General features: G+C 42.6%; 1 protein-coding gene across 1 annotated transcript; it reads right to left on the bottom strand.

Moving 5' to 3' along the window:
- Nucleotides 1-904: 904 nt before the first annotated feature.
- LOC100472091 (kelch-like protein 23) lies at nucleotides 905-18,221 on the bottom strand. The gene is made up of 3 exons (XM_002916503.4): nucleotides 16,495-18,221; nucleotides 13,279-13,431; nucleotides 905-6,127 (listed from the first exon to the last, which is right to left on the bottom strand). The coding sequence occupies exons 1-3, from the start codon at nucleotides 17,720-17,722 to the stop codon at nucleotides 5,817-5,819; spliced, it is 1,692 nt and encodes a 563-aa protein (XP_002916549.2). The 5' UTR covers nucleotides 17,723-18,221; the 3' UTR covers nucleotides 905-5,816.
- Between the last annotated feature and the right edge of the window lie 147 nt (nucleotides 18,222-18,368).

The raw sequence follows: 18,368 nt of genomic DNA, 5'->3' as shown, positions 1-18,368 counted from the left end.
CAGATGCTTCACTGACAGAGCCACCCAGGAACCCAATTCTGTGTCTTTTGACAAACACACCATTACCTACAAAGTAGTTTTGACCAAAAAAAATCAAACTTGAATCTGATTAAGCTTCAGGATTTAACTACCAACTTACAGGAAATACAGAGGACAGAGGGATATGCTGAACTAGACAAGAGGAATGCAATCAGTACAACCCCAGCTTTGGGAAAGCAAAAAAATGATCCAGCTTCTTCAACAAATAAATTACAAGGTGTTAAAAAAAAAATAAGAGATGGATGGGGAACCTATAGGTTAAGAAACCTAAAGGACAAAACAAAGGCAAACCAAAAATATGTCCACATCCTCTGGAACCGTCAATGTTAACTTACTGGAGAAAAGGTCTTTGCAGACGTAGTTCTATTAAGGATTTTCAAAAGAAGAAATCATCTTGGATTATCCAGGTGGCCCTAAATCAAATCACAAGTGCCCTCGTAAGTCAGGGAGAGGGAGATTTGAAACAGAAGACGGGGAGACAATCTGACCAGGGAGGCAGAGATTGGATAGTTATGGCTGCAAGTTCTGGAATACTGACAGCCACCGGAAGCTGGAATCAAATGATTCTCCCCTTGAGACTCTGGAGAGACAGCAGCCCGGCAGAACCCTTATTTTAGACTTCTGGCCTCTAGAACTCTGAGGGAATAAATTTCTGTTGTCTTAAGCCACAGTTTGTGATAATTTTTTTAAAAAATTTTAAAAAAGATTTTACGTATTTGACAGAGTGAAAGAGCATGAGCGCACAAGCAGGGCGAGCAGCAGAGGGAGAGGAGAAACAGAGGCTCCCGCTGCACAGGGAGCCCGATGTGGGGCTCGATCCCAGGACCCCGGATCATGACCTGAGCCGAACGCAGACGCTTAACCGACTGAGCCACCCAGGCGTCCCTGTGATCATTTTTTAATAGCAGCCACAGAAATTAATAATACAAATGCTAATACCAGTAGAAGAAAGAAAATAATCACCATGGTAAGGACAGAGGTTATTCACAGGAGTGGGAGGCTGTGTTTGGGGGTTGCCTCTGGAGTGTCTGGAGTGGTTGGCCAGTCCTCTCTCCTGACAGGGATGCGTTTGAATAACTCACTAAGCTGTTCATTTGCTTCATGTGGCTTTCTGTATTTGTGTTATATTTGACAGTTTACACAAAGGTTTAAGAAATCGTAGAGAAGTTCTTATCTCCATACCAGCCTGTGCACAAGGTCCTATGATCTCTTGCTGGGGAGAAGGCTTGTCTCATTTCCTCAATGAGGAAGGTGCGAGGAGGAAAGAGCTAAAGGGTAGAAGAGGGCTGCAGAAGGACACGTCTGGGAAGCACAGTGCCACCTTTGTGTCTCCATCTGCATGGATACTGGAAGATGTGTTTAGCAAGGTTCAGTGTCAGGCAGGCATTGCTAAGAGTGTTCCCAGATTACATGTGCCCAGACAGTCTTATGTTGGTGAGCAAAAGTGGTTAAGGTATGTGGTTTTGGGGGCGAAGGGGGTGACAGGGAACAACTGGCTCCATCTCTCCCCATTAAGGCTGAAGCACACGGCTCTGGCATTCCAGACTCCCCAACAGGAACCTCTCTACAGGCATTTGTAGGTACACAGAGGTAAGAGCTTATGGTGTGGTTTGAATTTCAAAGGTAAAAGTTGAAAAACTGGTAATCTTATGTACACAACTGAACACAATTTACACTGATTCTTCCTAAGCCAGCAGAGAACACCCCTAAATTGTGGCTAATTGGAATCTAGAATATTCACTGATGGTTTGAGCAAGACGCTCCATACCATTCCAGTGAAGCCCCGAAGAGAATATTATATTTTAAATCAGAGAGCTAGGGGTGCCTGGGTGGCTCAGTCAGTTAAGCCTCTGGCTCTTGATTTCGGCACAGGTACTGATCTCAGGGTCGTGAGATCGAACCCTGAGTTGGGGCTCCATGCTCTGCGGGGAGTCTGCTTGACATTCTTTCCCTCTGCCCCTCCTGTGCATTAATCTTTAAAAAAAATAAATCAAAGGGCTAAAGTAAGAGCTACGGTTTAGAAGTGCCTGGGTGGCTCAGTCAGTTAAGTGTCCAACTCTTGGTTCTGGCTGGGGTCATGATCTTGTGGTCCTGGGATCAAGTCCCACGCTGGGCTCTGCACTGAGCATGGAGCCCATTTGAGATTCTCTCCTCTCCCTCTACTCCTCCCCATTCCCAGCTCACACTAAAAATAAAATAAAAATAAAAATAAAATAAGTTTATGACTCATAATTTCAAAAGGTGTAGGTGTCCCTGCAGGGAAGGAGTTAGGACATCAGTACAGACAGAGTCTTGGCAAGAACTAGGCAGACAGACACTCCTAGCCACATCCACTACCACCTAAGAAGAATGAAGCTGTAGTTATAGGGTTTCAGACATTTTCAGACTAATGCAACAGGTGTTTCTGGTTGCTTTATGTGGGAGGGCGTAGGGGGAAGAAAGAGGGATTGTCCAGGGAACAGACTGTCTACTACTGGCTGATTCAGCCCCTAAATCGCATCATATAAAGCACGATCTCCTTTGCAGCCTGTATTAGTCAGCTCAGGCCGCCACAACAAAACACCGTAGACTGGGTGGTTCAAACAACAGAAATGTTTGTTACGGTTCTGGAGGTTGCAAGTCTGAGATGAGATCGATCGGGTTCTGGTGGGAGCTCTCCTTCTGGCTTGCAGATGCTGCTTTCTCACTGGCTTCACACACGCGGGGAGAGACAAAGCTCTTTGGTGTCTCTTGCAAGGACACTAACCCTATCTGATCGGAGCCTTACCCTTGTAGCCTCAGTTAACCTTAATTACTTCCATAAGGCCCTATCTCTACCGTCAAACTGGGGATAAGGGTTTCAGCCTATGAATTGTGGGGGACACAAACATTCAGTCCATAACACAAGCATATATTTACATGAATGTGAAAACAAAGATGTTGACCCTATTTCCGTTCCAGCTCAAAATTAAAAATATGACTTGCGAGAAACAGTAACTAATTAACTTACTTACTTACTTTATTATTTATAGGGAGAAAGAGGGGGTGGGGGTGAGGGACAGAAGGAGAGGGAGAGAATCTTAAGCAGGCTCCATACCCAGCGTGGAGCCCCACACGGGGCTTGATCTCATGGGGATCAGATCATGACCTGAACTGGAATCAAGAATCGGACACTTATCCAACTGAGCCACCCAGGCACCCTGAGAAACAAACTTTAAAATTTGGATACTTACAGTCCTCTTAACTCAGTCATACTTAGAATCATCTCCACAATTTTCACTATTTTGCAAAATAGTGCTGGCCCTCCCAAGGCAATGGCTTGCATCTAATTACAGTAAAATATTTTTCACTCATACTACACTGATTTGGAACTTGGGATAATTCTGACAGAAGTGTTTACCTTACCTTTCTTAATACTTTCTTGTATGCACAGAGCAATAGCAAAAACAAAATTTTACAGAAAATAGGAGCAATAAATTAAATACCTCAGGCCACAAACTATTCTCAAGATCTTTCAAGCACCTGTGGAATGTCTTTCTGTAAAAATAACCGATATCATCATCTTTCTAAAAAAAAGTACACCGGATATACAAATGAAATGCTAGGCCTTGAAAAAAACTGAGAATAAGACATGATCCACAAACTCAAAATTATATATACTACACATATATAATCATAAATCTTTTACATGTGACAATGGAAATTTTACTGGGGCTGAGCAGCAGGAAAGAATTCCCAGAGGTTGGACTTGAGTCAGGATTTTATAGAACCTAGATAAGCTAAAAGCAGGGGAAGATGATTGCAATTGTTTTCATCTATTCCATAAAACAGATCTCTAAAACAGTAGTGGGCATTACATTACTGGTCCAGTATTAATTGCTAAGTGTTCTTGAAAGCAACAAAATAGTCTATAATTCAATTATAGACTGAAATAGTCTGTAACTCAGTGCTTCCACTAATTCTATCTTTTGACTTGCTCAGGTCAAATTCAAGCGGTTTTACCATGTATACAGTGATTTACTTATTTTTATTGAAAACACAAATATTAAAGAAAAACATTTAAATAAGATAAAAATCATTCCGCGTCCCCCTACACTAACACAACGGATTTTAGTTTTGCATATTACCTTCCACATGCAAAAAGATTTTATAAAGTCACAATCATAGCACACATCTCTTTTATATTGTGCTTATTTGACTTACCATATCACAGACACGTCCATGTCTTTACAGCCTTCCAAATAATTATTTTAATGGCGGTATGATACTTCATTATTTTATTAGCCCATTTTCTTCTTTGACACGTAGACCGTTTCCAATTTTTTGCTATTATAAATAATGCGGACATAACCACCCTCACGCATTTCCCTTTGTTTTGTTTTTATATCGTTCTTTAGGTTACAAATCTAGGAGTAGAATTTATGAGGCAAAGATATTGGTACCATACTGCATTCCCAAAGGATTGTGTCTATTTAAAATGCCATCTGAAATGAATGCATTTAACACTTTCTTTCTAAAAAAAAAAAAAACAAAACATCAGGAGCATTAGGTAGTTTTCAACTTCCATATTTAAAGTTAAAAATAATTACTGTCTCCTTAAGAAAATGAAGAGTATGGATAGATGGTCTAACAGATCACTAAAACTTCAGCTAACTTAAGCAATGCTTCCCAACTTTTCTCAAGTTTTGGCACACACAGAAAGTAATACTGCAGGCACACTGGGGAATGTGGACAAAGGTGTTTCTGTCCGGAAGTTCCAGCCACCCAGGCTACCTCTGGCTACCCCAGGGGCTGTGGAGACCCATATGTAGGCATATCTATGACCCAAAGTGCATGGGTTATGAAGTTCTAATCAAGGAGAGGTTAAATGACTCGATTCAAGTTACAAAAATCTAGTTAGTGGCGCAGCTGGGAAGTGAATGCAAATTTTTTCTCATCACTATATTTTCTATTGCATCACAACTTTTCTACATGCTTTCTGGCTCTAAAATTCAATTTTGTATGCAGAAATGTATCTATACTTACAAATAAAGAGGATTTTTCTAACATGCTTGAACTAAAGACACCTAAACTAGCAATTTCCATCAAGGCTGAAAATTAAAAATAGATCTTAGCATTAGCAAATATTTAACTATTTTCTCTGCAATTTTTCAGACTTGCCATTCTTCTAAATTTAGTTTGTAAACTCTGAACAGTAATAATCTTTTGCACAGTATCTTGTATACTTCAGGCAGTCAGTAAATAAAGAAGAACAATAAATTATACAGATGACAAAGAAAAAAAGACTTAAAGTAAGTCCACATTCTAAATACATCTAACGGTGAAAAAAGCTGTTTTAAAGCGTTGATTTTGTAGAGGTAGAGAAGATTCCCTCCTTAAATTTCAAATTCCTTGTTAGATAAACGGAACCTTAATATACACTAGTACATTACAGGGTCAGAAGAGACATTTCATTCCACAGAATGATTCTGACCTGCACCCAGTGTTGATGCTACCAGGAGAAAAATTCACTACAAAGGTATTTCACTTTTTACCAAGTGTCCAACGTTCCATATTACCTTTGAAAAGCAGAGATTATAGGGTGTTAACCCTACTGATTCAACTGTAAATACACATAGGATTTTTCTTGACCATTAATCACTGTCTGAAGGTGAAGAGTGGGGGTTAGGCATGGAAATTCACCCATTATGTGCCAGGCCATAATGTTAAGTAAGAGACTCCAAATCCTGAATTCTCTTTTTTTTTTTTTTAAACTACACCCCGAAACAGTGATTACTGGGTCATTTCTATGGATTCAGTCAGACATTATACACACAAACACACCCATGGGACCGCATGGCGCTTGGAAGATTGCCCACTATTTCCCATTTATTAAGATCCGGATCATATTTCTCAATGCTCTGAAGATAGGTTCCCTTTGAGTAGGAATACCCCCCAGTGACATAAATACATCCATTCATGATGACGGCGCCACACTCCATCCTCCTTTCCATCATGGGAGCTATTTCTCGCCATTCATTTTGTTCAGGGTCATAGCATTCCGTGATTGTAGTTTGTCCACCAACTAGATAGAGCTTATTTTCAAATGGAACTGAACACAATCCATATTCTATTAAAAAGAAAAAAGCAAATTTTTATTAGGATAACAAACAAAAGAGATCCCTTAGGTTGCTGATGTAATGATCCCTGACAATGCAGCAAACAAAAAGAGAGTTGTCTCGACATTTTGATTCCTCTATTACAACACTGAGCCTTAAAATCTGTCCCCTATCACCTGATTTCTATCACCTGATTCAGATTACCTGCCCCTGACATTCTCTCTCAGGTAATCCTTCATGTGGCTTTGCAGGATGCCAGGGAGGAACTCAGACTGCTACCCTTCTGGAAAGTCCCCAGTACAGACACGTTTTATTCTCTCTGCATCTGTGTACAAGCCGTGGAGTCCCTCTGACATTCTGACATGAAGACATATGAGGGAACTGGTGTTGGTTTCTTCGGGTCTTAGTAGCCGCCCCTACAACCAGGGGCAGGCGATCTGTAGTGTCTGCGGCCACGGGGCCGAATGGATGGCCTGGCTTGCCTCTCTCCCACCTCTGGTCAAGTTAAGGACACAAGGAGTTAGCAAAACACACAACCAAATTAGTGGGGAACTACAGTCTATCATCCTAAGAGACTGTAAAAGAAGCCCAGAGGCAGACAGCTGCTGTGTGAGGTCTGGGTCCCAGGCTGGGAGTCCGCCCCCCTGGGGCGGGGGGTGGAATCAGGCTTCTGGACTGTTGTGATTTTCCCCATGTTACGTATCTCCCCATCCACACGCAACCCTGCTGGCTCTTCAAGGCACCCAGCTCTTTTGGAACCTCACTTCCTCTCCCTTCCCGGGACCGTCACTAGGGTGAGGCCGGCGAGGTGCTCACAGTGCCAAACGCAAGGCTGCTCTCATTCTCTGAGGGACTGCGATTCTGTGCCCCCGGTGTCTGTCCTGCCTCACCCTGCTCCCCGCCGTGCTTCCTCCACGTCCCCACTTCCAGCACCACTACCAGCCTGGGAGTTCATCCTCTGGGAATATCAACCGTGGGATTACAGTTACGTCCTTCTAGCTGCAGGCCTGAAGGAAGAGCGGGACCTGTCAGGGGCACTAATGTTACGGCCAATAAATGAAGACTCGGCTTGCCATTGCTGAGGCGTTCCTTCTGCCTAGAAACTCTGCTTTTCCCAGGACTTTGCACAGCCGCCTCCTTCTGGTCATCCAGGTCCCATCTTACGGTCATCTCCTCAGAGGGCCCTGCCCAGCCCACCCAGGCTGACATGGCCGGGCGGCAGGCATCCCCAACACATCACCCTGTTTTCATGTTCTCCACAGCACTTCTCACTGTCTGACGTCTCTTGGCTACTGTCCCTCTCCTCTCTAACAGTCTAAGACCCGCGTCCTGAACGCTACTCCATCCCTACTGGGGAAGGGAAGTGTCTAGAACGTTGTAAGGGCTCAATAAAAGTTTGTTGGATCAATGAATGAATTGGACCTTGTACCCTCTGTCCCCAAGGGGGAACTCCCATTATTTTGTGGGGAAAAAAGCTTATCAACCCCCCTTTAGAAAGAGAGAATGTATAATCAAAACTGTGATTTCCCCTTTAAGAATGCAAGCACATTCTTATCAGTAAAGTTCTTGCTATCTAGGTTTCAAAGGCTAAAGGAAAAATCTCAGAAGATGGGCACTTTTGCTCTGAGTCCACATACTGTTGTTCTCAAGTATCTGACAGCTAGGAAAATAAGAATTCTTCCACTTCTGAAAACCCCATTTATTTTACTTGGGTTTCCAGTTATTATATGTGCAGAATTTTTATAGAATTTACTTGTTTTCAGTACTTGTGAAACACTGTTTATACAAATTATATGAATCATTCTATCAAATGGTTGTGAAAATAAAGATTCAGAAATTTTGTCAGTTGGTGTAAGTGATTCAACAATGAGTTCTCTAGGCTATTCTTAAATTTCAAAGTTTACAAAAAATTCCTCAATTTGTGGTTCTTAATGTTAAGAAAAATACCTCAATCTTCCTAGAGCAGGAAAAATGTTATAATAAGGCAATTCCTGAGGTTTTTTTTTTTCCCTGTTACCCAAATACAACATAACCTTCTGTTATTGTCGAGGGAAACATTTTCTTCCACAGCTGTAACTGCCTTTTTCCTGTTGGTCACTCTACGAAGCTACTGAGCCTAAGGGACTGTGCCTTGTTTACTGAACTCCTAGCACTATACGTCACAGGTGGGAAAGGCTCAGCAAACCTGTTGGACAAATGAAGGAATGAACAATTTCAAACTAAGTACAAGAATGGCACCATCTGTCATGGCTCAAAAAGTTTACACACAAATATTCACTATAAATACACAGCAGTCTGTATCCAGTGTTGCAGGAGTGATGAGAATAAAGCCATGCAGAGACAGCCACGATATTTTCAGGTATTCAATATCCATTGAAATGATTTACTTTTTTTCCTAAGATTATTCTCACTGAAAAGACCTGTAAAGCTTATCTAATCTAACTTCTTTACTTTACTAGAAAGTGAGACCCGAGAGCTTAAGCTGCTCCCCAGGTTTAGCCATGAGAATAAATGGTGGAGCCAGGAGAGAACTCTCTTCCCACTTGACATAGCTCTCCATAGGTTTTTCCCTTTTATCACTTCCGGCTTCTTCCCTGTTCTTCCCAGCTCATCCCTAACTAGTGCTGTTTCCCAAGACTCCGTGCATAGCTGTACTGCTAGTCCTATCCTCCAACGGACCTCAACCGTCTCTACACCCACAGTCATCATCTCCAGGCAAATGACACCCAGATCTCTAAATTCGGCTGTGCTCTTCCTCCTGAGCTGCAGACCCACATTTCCGGTGCTTGCTGGACAGCTCTTCTCGGTGATCCAACTAGTTCTCCATAGTTAACTACAAAACTGACCTCCCACTCAGATCCTCTTTCCCCTTCCAACCAGCTTGTCCTTCAACTCTCCCCATGTTGAATCTGTAACATTCCTCACATCTACCCACTTTCACCTCCTACTGCTTCAGGCTTTCAGCATTTCTCACCTGGTGTATTACAATAGTTTTAACAGGTTTCCCTACTGCCTTTCTCCTAATCTATTCTAAAAGGCTCTAAAACCTCTGGTAGTTCTCCATTTTTAAAATTCTCCTGACTGCCATTCGAAGCCCTCCGTGAAATGCTCCTCAACCAAACTCTCCCATCCAATCTCTCATTCTACCCCCTCACATCTCATCACATACATTCACTCCAAGTACCCAGAACTTGCCTTTCTGCCTCCCATTGTTGGCTAAATTTCTGCAGAAAACACTTCTTCAAAAAATACCTTACTTGGGGCGCCTGGGTGGCACAGCGGTTAAGCGTCTGCCTTCGGCTCAGGGCGTGATCCCGGCATTATGGGATCAAGCCCCACATCAGGCTCCTCCGCTATGAGCCTGCTTCTTCCTCTCTCACTCCCCCTGCTTGTGTTCCCTCTCTCACTGGCTGTCCCTATCTCTGTCAAATAAATTAAAAAAAAAAAAATTAAAAAAAAAAAACCAAAAAATACCTTACTTGTAGCCATTTTTTAAGGCCTAAATCATAACAACATACTCCTGGAAGCCTTCTGAGGTTTCCAGATTTCCCTTAAATTAAACTCAAGCTCTTTGTACCGTCAATTTCAAGAGCACTTACTTGTATAACTGTCCTGTATTCCTGTTAGGTATGTATATTTGCTATGAGATTCTGAGTTCCTGTAGCAGTAGAGACTAGTTCTTAGTCATCTTCGTGTCTCACGTAGTAACTAGAATGGTATCTCTCCCAAGGTAAGGTCTCAATAAATGTTAGCTTGAATTTAATGGATTTAAAGTCCCCTGGTTTTTAGCTCTCCAAAACTACCACCCTTAAAGGCATTGAGAAAAAAGAGATAACATTTATATTACCTTTAAAAAAGAACAGTAGTCATGATTTCTTTGTAGTCTGAGCTATGTATCTGTAAGGGAGACTCAAGACTGGCATTTGCATTCCTCAGGAGGTCCTCCTACAACGCAGAGGCAGCCCACCTTTGCTACAGTTTACACCATGCAGATCCAAGCGCCTTCAAGGGCTAAGGAGCTAACAGACCAGTTGAATGAAGCAGGCCAGGGCTAGGAGAAGCAAGAGCAGGGCCCCCAGGTCCACGATGGGATGCGAATGGAAGAGGCTAGTGAAATGGAGCCCGCAGGCGCCATCTAAAAGGGAACAGCCGCTATGGGGCTCCAGCGGTTGCTGCCAGAAAGGAATGTGGCCCAAGGTTGCAGCACTTTTTCTAAAGGCCAGAAATCACGATTTTTATGTGAAATCTCCTAAATTGTAAATACTGGTAGCAAGCCAGTTAAAAAATATTTTAAACACTGAAAGCCAAAAAGAACAGACTATGCAGGGTGCCAATTTGCTACCTTTGTTTCTTGCATTATGTCAGGAAAAAGTCCAAATGGAAAGCAAAACTTGACACACTTTATGATATGTTTGCATGGATTTACACTCTAATTGACTATTTATTTCTGATTGATTTTTCAGTTGGCCGTGGATTTTCATGCTTTGGCTTATATCTCATGGCCTTTCAGACTCCCTTTCAAGCAGTGAACAAGCCACATGCAACTTAAATGTGTTACAAGCCGTTTATTTTTAAAGGACCCCTTATATGAAATATATATTACATTTGTAATGTAAATAACTGCCCTCTGATTTGTTAATCAGGCTTTCATATATTGGATTTTCTTTGTGAAGATGTCCAAGTAATGTCTAACTGATAAGGTTAACAGGAGGGTCAAATGAGATAACAGCGCCGTTGTTAGAAACACGGCCTCCCTGCCGGGTTGCCTGGATTTGAACCTCACCTCTAACAAGCACTAGCTAGCTGATGTTGGGCAATTTATTTACTGTCTCTGTGTCCCAGTGACCTGCAAAATGAGATTAACAATAGTACCTAGCTCACAGGATTGCTGTGAGGTTTAAATAGATTAAGACATATAAAATTACTGGGTTAGTGCCCGGCTCATACTTAGTAAACACATGTTAGCTATCGCTCAATATGAGCCAGTATTATTACTTTCCATTGTAACTTCATAAGTGGTGGGGAGTCTGGGTTAAGACATCTGGGCTTCTAGGAGATAGAAGGCTACCTGTTCCACGATGTCTTCGGAGCCCGGACAGCCTGTGACTGAAGTCTCTTGTTAGGCAAAGGCTGTGGCACATGGAGATGCCGCACCAGGTGCAAGGTGCTGCCCCTGAGCCGCGAGATGAGATGTATGTCACCGGGGTGGATACAGCTGCACTGGTCAAAAGCAGGACAGCCTGCTCCCGTAAGGAGAGGGAGGCTGCCCAGGGGCTACAGCACAGAATAGACAGACTGCCGAAATGAATCCTGGTCCACCACTCCCAAACCGTGTGACCTTATCCTTTCTGGCCCCCATTTCTAAATCTGTAAAATGGGGGTAAACAATACCTATTCACAAGGTTGTAGACAGAACTTAAGGCAATATTACATGTCAAGTGCTTAGTCAGTCCCTGACCTGTGGAAAGTATCCAAGACGGTTAACTGTTAATATTGCTCTCAGGGGCTTCCAGCTTGCGAATTCCAGTTATGCTCACCAGTGACTCACCCAGAAAGAAGCCTTATGCTATATGGAAAATGATCAAAGTGGTATAGTGATACGGTGATATAAATCTTTCCTAATGAAAAATCTTAAACATGTGTCATAGCGGTAACAGGCTACGGCTCCTACTTCCCTCAGAGCTCTTCACAAAGGGACAAGTCAAAGAACAAAGGCACAGAAGGCAGAAGGCCGGCCATTCCTTGTGGGCAGACCACATGTCCCCTTCGTGATTGTTAAAGAAAGGCTAACACAGGGTTCTGCCCCTCACAGGATTAAGTGCTTAATATTATTGAAACCCAGAGAGAACATGCTTTTTAAAAGAAGAAAACCATCTCCTATTGAATTCAATCAATGGGCACTCCCTCCAGCTGTTTGACAGACTACTGCTTTTTTTTTTTAATTTAAATTCAATTAGCCAACATATAGTACATCATTAGTTTCAGATGTAGTGTTCAATAATTTACCAGTTGCATATAACACCCAGTGTTTGTCATATCATGTGCCCTCCTTAATGCCCATCAATCACCTAGTTACCCCATCCCCCCATCCTCCTCCCCTCCAGCCGCCCTCAATTTGTTTCCCATAGTTAAGTCTCTCATGGTTTGTCTCCCTTTCTGATTTCATCCCATACGGTTTTCCCTCCCTTCCCCTGTGGTCCTCTGCACTGTTTCTTATATTCCACAAATGCATGAAACCATATGATAACTGTCTTCCTCTGACTGACTTATTTCACTCAGCATAATACCCTCCAGTTCCATCCTCATCCATGTAAATGGTAAGTATTCATCCTTTCTGATCGCTGAGTAATATCCCATTGTAGATATACACCACATCTTCTTTATCCCTCTGTCAATGGGCATCTGGGCTCTTTCCATAGTTTGGCTATTGTGGACATTGCTGCTATGAACATTGGGGTGCAAGTACCCCTTGGATCATTACATTTGTATCTTTGGGGTAAATACCTAGGACTGCAATTGCTGGGTCATAGGGTAGCTCTATTTTTAACTTCTTGAGAAACCTCCATACTGTTTTCCAGAGCGGCTCCACCAGCTTGCATTACCACCAACATTGTAAGACAGTTCCCCTTTCCCCACATCCTCGCGACATCTGTCCTTTCCTGACTTGTTAATTTTAGCCGTTCTGACTGGTGTGAGGTGGTATCTCATTGTGGGTTTGATTTGTATTTCCTTGATGCCAAGTGATATGGAGCATTTTTTCATGTGTCTGTTGGCCATGTGTATCAGACTAGTGATTTTTAACTGTCTATAAGAATTGTGTTCTATATAATGCATATATATAAAAGAAAGCAAACAACAGAGGAATAAGAAACACACCAAAAGAATCTAGGTGAAAAAAATTTAAAAAGAAACTACCATTTTTAACTACACAGGCTTAAAATGTGTCCCGTAAAGACATCAGGGAAAGTATTTGTAGATGTGATCTAATCAGAATAGCCTGTGATTATTGTTAGATGAGCATATGAATATTTTGAGCCTTCTAATTACACCCACGGATAGTCTGCTGTAAATCTAGCATTTTCTTTTTCCAGGCCATTTATAGCTGTCTCTCATACTGATAGTTGTATTACCACATGTGCTATTTGGAACAGTATTTAATTACCTGGATGTGGGCTGGAGGTGATAAGGCTCCACTCATTGATATCTGAGTTGTAGCTCTGGACCTTGTCATAGGTGCAGCTCCCTCTGTAGCCGCAGTGGCCGCCAATGACGTAGATAACTTCGTGTAAGACGCAGGCAGTCGCGTTTCCCACGCCTGTATGTTAATTAAAATCACATCTTCAGATTGATCTATCGTTGTGTTTTACAATGAATACTGGACTAAGTTTATTATTTGTTTCTGTCATTATTGACAGTAGATGCCAGGCCCTGTGCTAGGCGCTATGAGGGAGGGAAGAATGAACAAGGCTCCTTGAGCTCTTTTAAGAGAGGTTGAGACACTTACACAAATAATTAGAGCACAGGGTATGGAACCCCTGTGAATGTTCAGAGTGAGGAGACATTGCTTTGAACACGGAAATCATGGCCGGAGGTGGCAGAATTTGACCTCGGTCTCAGCAGGTAAGACTTTGACAGGTAGAGGTGAGAGGAAGCCATCCTACGCAGAGGAAAAGGCAAGTGCAAAGGCTCAGTGGGCAATGTCGAGTAGCCCCGTTTGATGCCAGCACGCCCAAGGGCAGGTGGCCCAGCTGGAGTTGTCTGATGGGAGCTGAAGCTGACACGATAAGTTGGAAGCCACACCGCAAAGGATCCTGGCACCCAACTAAGAAACGTAGACTTTATTCAGCAAGATTATTTAAGATTTTTAAACATTGGAAGGGAGAGACTACAAAAGCAGAAGGACAAAAAGAGTCAGAAAGATCTAGATAACGTCCCAGATACGAACTATTGAGAGCCCGGGTAGAAGGGGCTTTGGGTATGGAGCGAAGGGCATGGAGGCAAGAGACACAGGTAAACGCATAAGCCTTGATGACTGACTGTGTCAGAAACAAACAAAACTGATGGTGAGGTCATAAGATCGGAAAATCGGGAGGAAGAAATGAGTTCGGCAGAGAAAGAAGCTCAGAGGAAGTAAGATGAGGCTCCTTTTAGTCAAATACGTCAGTTTAGTCTTCCAACCAACTTTTATTTACCACTGATACGTGCTGGGTGCAATTCACTCTCCTTGTGCATTTCTACTCTGACATAAATGTGTTTATAAGCAGGACAGTTATGCTGAGGGAGAAAAAAAAAGTCAGAAGCTCCTAAACAGTCAAGTATTTATTTCTTCTCTGTACATCCCTAAACCAAAAAAGGAAATGAATTTGAAATTTGACTCTACCCAATTTAAGTTCTGATTACCAGGGGAAGCTGCTAGTTCACGTCAAGACTACAAACTGGGAAAAGTAATGTTACCCTTGCAACAGAAAAATCAGAAACTTAAAGCTCAAAACCAGCACTGGCCAAAGCTGGGTGTAACTGTCGCAGGGTTACTTCCCTAAGGACGATCAGATATAACCAGGAATCAAACTTCAAGGTAAAAGTATAACTAAAACTTTGGAATTTCAGACCCAGCTGGTGTGTGTGTGGGGAGGTACTTGGGTGAATGAGGGTCTCCCAGTCCACTCAAGGTGAAGGCAAGAACACATTTTTTTAACAGTGTACCCACCATGGAAGCATGTCTTTTCAGCAACAGCGTTTCAAATATGATTTTTAAAAATTGCAATAAAGTAATAAACTTTCATCCTCAGGGAAATATGCTCTTAACTATGAAACCATGGCAACTGTTATCTCCTCGTTAAGAGAGAGAGGCAGAAATGTATCCAGGTTGACAACAGCGGCTACAGTATTTGAACCTTCCTTGTTTCTTTAGTAGGAAAGGAGGCAGGAGGACATTGAGGGCCATCCTGGGGAGGAGACCAGGAATTGGCAGTCAAGCTCAAGCAGAGTCCAAAACCAGAGTGGCAACAGCAGTGGCCCTCCAAACCCCCTTGTCCCCCTCTACCAACTACTGCGGAATGTTCAGGCATGCAGGAGAGCGGGCAGGATTTAATATGAAAGATACTTTTGCTCTGTCAAAGTTGACATGTTTTTTTTATGGCGACCTTCATTATGACAATAAAACCTACAACAACAATACCTAACACTTACTGAGTGCTTACTCTGAGCCAGACACAGTTCTACACACTTCACACCCATAAATTCACTTAATCCTCTCAAAACCCGGAGCTACATAATGTTGTCACCCCCACTGCACAGACCATAAAACCGGGGCACGGAGAGATGAAACGGTTTGCCCGAGCACACCAGCAAGGAAAGGGAAAGTCGGGATTTGGACTTCAGGAGCAATGCGCCTGATCACAAGACCGTTCTGCCTCTCAGGCTTCCTGCTTGTCATCCAGCGATCACACCAGGTCAGATTCCCAGACCAGGTCAGATTCCCACACCCTCACTAGTATTAAAACAGAAACAGAAAGGCCTGGGAAGGAACATTTGGGATAAAATGACACAAATTTAGAAACAACCTACCAGTTGTTTTTGTGCAACTCCCCAGCACAAATGAATAAATGTGATTAAGTAAGATTCCAGTTTAACTCTTTTGCCAGTGGAAGGAAAGGAGAGCAAGGCTAATATAGTACTGAACACAGCAGAAAATAGTGTTTATCAGACAGTCATTGAAACCCAATAGTGTGCCTGGCTGTGTGAACCACATGAGGGAGGGGATGGGATCTGCTCCTATCTTTTACCCTAGGAAACAAGACTTGAATCACAAAAAGCAGGGGCTCTCTGCCTCTAGTTTTTGAGAGAATGTGATTTGTTACACTCTACAGTATACAGGGACTGAATCTTTTAAGGTTTTAATGAAAGACCTTTTAAAAGAGAGGGATGATCAGATAAATGAGAGGGAAAAAGCTGAATATTTAAAGGCAGAATTGAAAAGGGTTCAATTTCAAGCACAAGCAAAAATAAATAAATAAATATGAACTAATAAAACCACCCAACCTTCTCTTTTTGTTTAGCCTTTGACTTAAATATAAATTCTTACGACCTGAAGCAAGATCTAGGCTTGAAACAGGCTGCAGAGTAAGTAGAATGAATTGTACTGTTTTCTTATACAAATGATATTTTTCTAGTCTGAGGAGCCTACTCTAATCACATAACCTCAGACAAGCTGGGGACTGCTAGGCCGTGCTTCTACTTGGAAAATTCTGTGCACCATAGTTCCTAGATAGTATTTCAAAGTGACACATTCTTTTTAACGTTCTTTGCAAGAGAATTTAGACCACTGGCCTAACCTCAAACACCTAAAAAACATAGAATAAATATAACCCGTACTCACCTTTAATCATGTTCGCAATAGGAATCCATTTCTCTTTTAATGGATCATAGAACTCGGCCTCTTCGGCAGGAGCCCCTTTTCTGTAACCGCCTAAAGCGTAGACACAGCCACCCAAGGTGACTGCACAGTGGTAGTACCGGGCATTGAGCATCGGCAAGCCTTCTGTCCATTCGTCACTTTCACTGTTATAGATCCACACTGTGTCAAGAGCTTCTATATTATCCGTCCTGTAACCCCCAGTTACATAAATGTTGGGTCCCAAACATGTAACACCATAGCTCTCCCTAGTATAGTCTGGTATTTCTGCTCCCTGAATCCAAACATTTGTCAGAGGATCCCATATGTGAACCTCTGATAAAGGATGCCAGTAATAGCCTCCAATGATGTACATTGTGGCTGTGGATCTCTGGGAAATCTCTTTATGCAGGGGATTCAGAGCATTGTATATTAGAGATCGTATCTTATTTTCGGTTAGTAGGCAGCTTCTTTGAAGACCTAAAGCTGTTTTTAAATACACTGGATCTATATCTATGTTTACATAGCTTAGGAGGTTATACAGGCACTCGATTCGATTTTCTACATCATGAGCAGTCCACTTAATAACAGGCTCTATGATAGCTTCTTCTTTCCAAACACTGAGATTCTTTCTTGACAATATAAAGAGAAACTTTTCAAGGCTGATTTCCAGAAATTCTTCTTGTTGCCACACTTCCTTAAACCTTGAACATAGAATTCTTCGAGATTCCTTCTCTAGTTCTGGACACACGTGAAATTCTGCAAAGGAGTGCATTCCAATACAATTATCAATATCCAAGTGCCTTACCAAAAACTGCTCACAAGCTTTCTTTACTGAAAGGAACTGCAGCAGATCTGCGGCTTCAAGCAGGCTTTGAACATTTCTTTTAGTGATTTCAATCTGGGAAGTGTATGCATAATTCACAAGGCCTTCCAAAATATCATGGTGGATGCCAGAGATTTTTATTTTATTTTTAAATTTTTCTTTCATATCAGCTGTGAACATAGCCTTAAAATAATTGCTGCAAGCAGCTAAAACAGCTCGGTGACAATGGAAAATTATGCCTGAAGGACACTGGAGGGTTATATCAGTAAATAATCCATCCAAGTAAAATGTTCTGAATGCATCCAGAAAATCCACTGGATGCGCTGTATCCTTGAAAAGGTAAATATAATCTTCTTGTCCTTTTAGAGCCATGGCTGCAATAAACATGAAGTAAACGTGTTTTCAATTTTGCAGATTACCGCAAATAATCAATGCTAAATATGCCAATCCTTATGATGATTGATTAGCATCGCGTACACTCCAAACCTAGACTAAGTTCAGCCTTCCAAGTAAGAAACGCAGAATGTGGATAGACTATTTCGTAATTTATGTGATGGTCAATTTAAATTCGGGGTAGCTTGGAGCCTGAAACGAGGCCCCCGGGTTTTCCAGTAATCTTTTAAAGAAGAAATACTGATTTGCTACCCCATTGACCCAGTCTCCGCAGTCGGACCCGAGCTGGCGGTCCGAGAGAGAGAACCCCCGCTCGGCAAACCCACTGTCCGAGGGGTCACCCCACTAGAGACCGGACTTCGGCCGTCTGAGCTCGGCCCCAATTCAACCTTTTTTCACTAGCTCCATCTCCCTTGCAAGTCGCATCGAGCTGCCAAGAAAGGGAGGATTGAAATAGAACTGGAAAAGAAATCTCGGAAAAGGGAAACCCTGTACCTTTCTGATAAGGAAAGAAAAGAAAAGAAAGCGGCCGGGCTGCGGCCCCTCCATCCCCGCGCCCCCTCCCCCGCGGCTGCCGCAGGGGTTTCCGCGCGCCCCGCGCCTGGGCCCCGGGCCCGCGTTCCCGCCCGGAGACCGCCCC

The sequence above is a fragment of the Ailuropoda melanoleuca genome, chromosome 2, assembly GCF_002007445.2.
Source record: "Ailuropoda melanoleuca isolate Jingjing chromosome 2, ASM200744v2, whole genome shotgun sequence".
Classification (NCBI taxonomy): Eukaryota; Metazoa; Chordata; class Mammalia; order Carnivora; family Ursidae; genus Ailuropoda; species Ailuropoda melanoleuca.
This window is presented reverse-complemented; position numbering and strand designations above follow the sequence as displayed.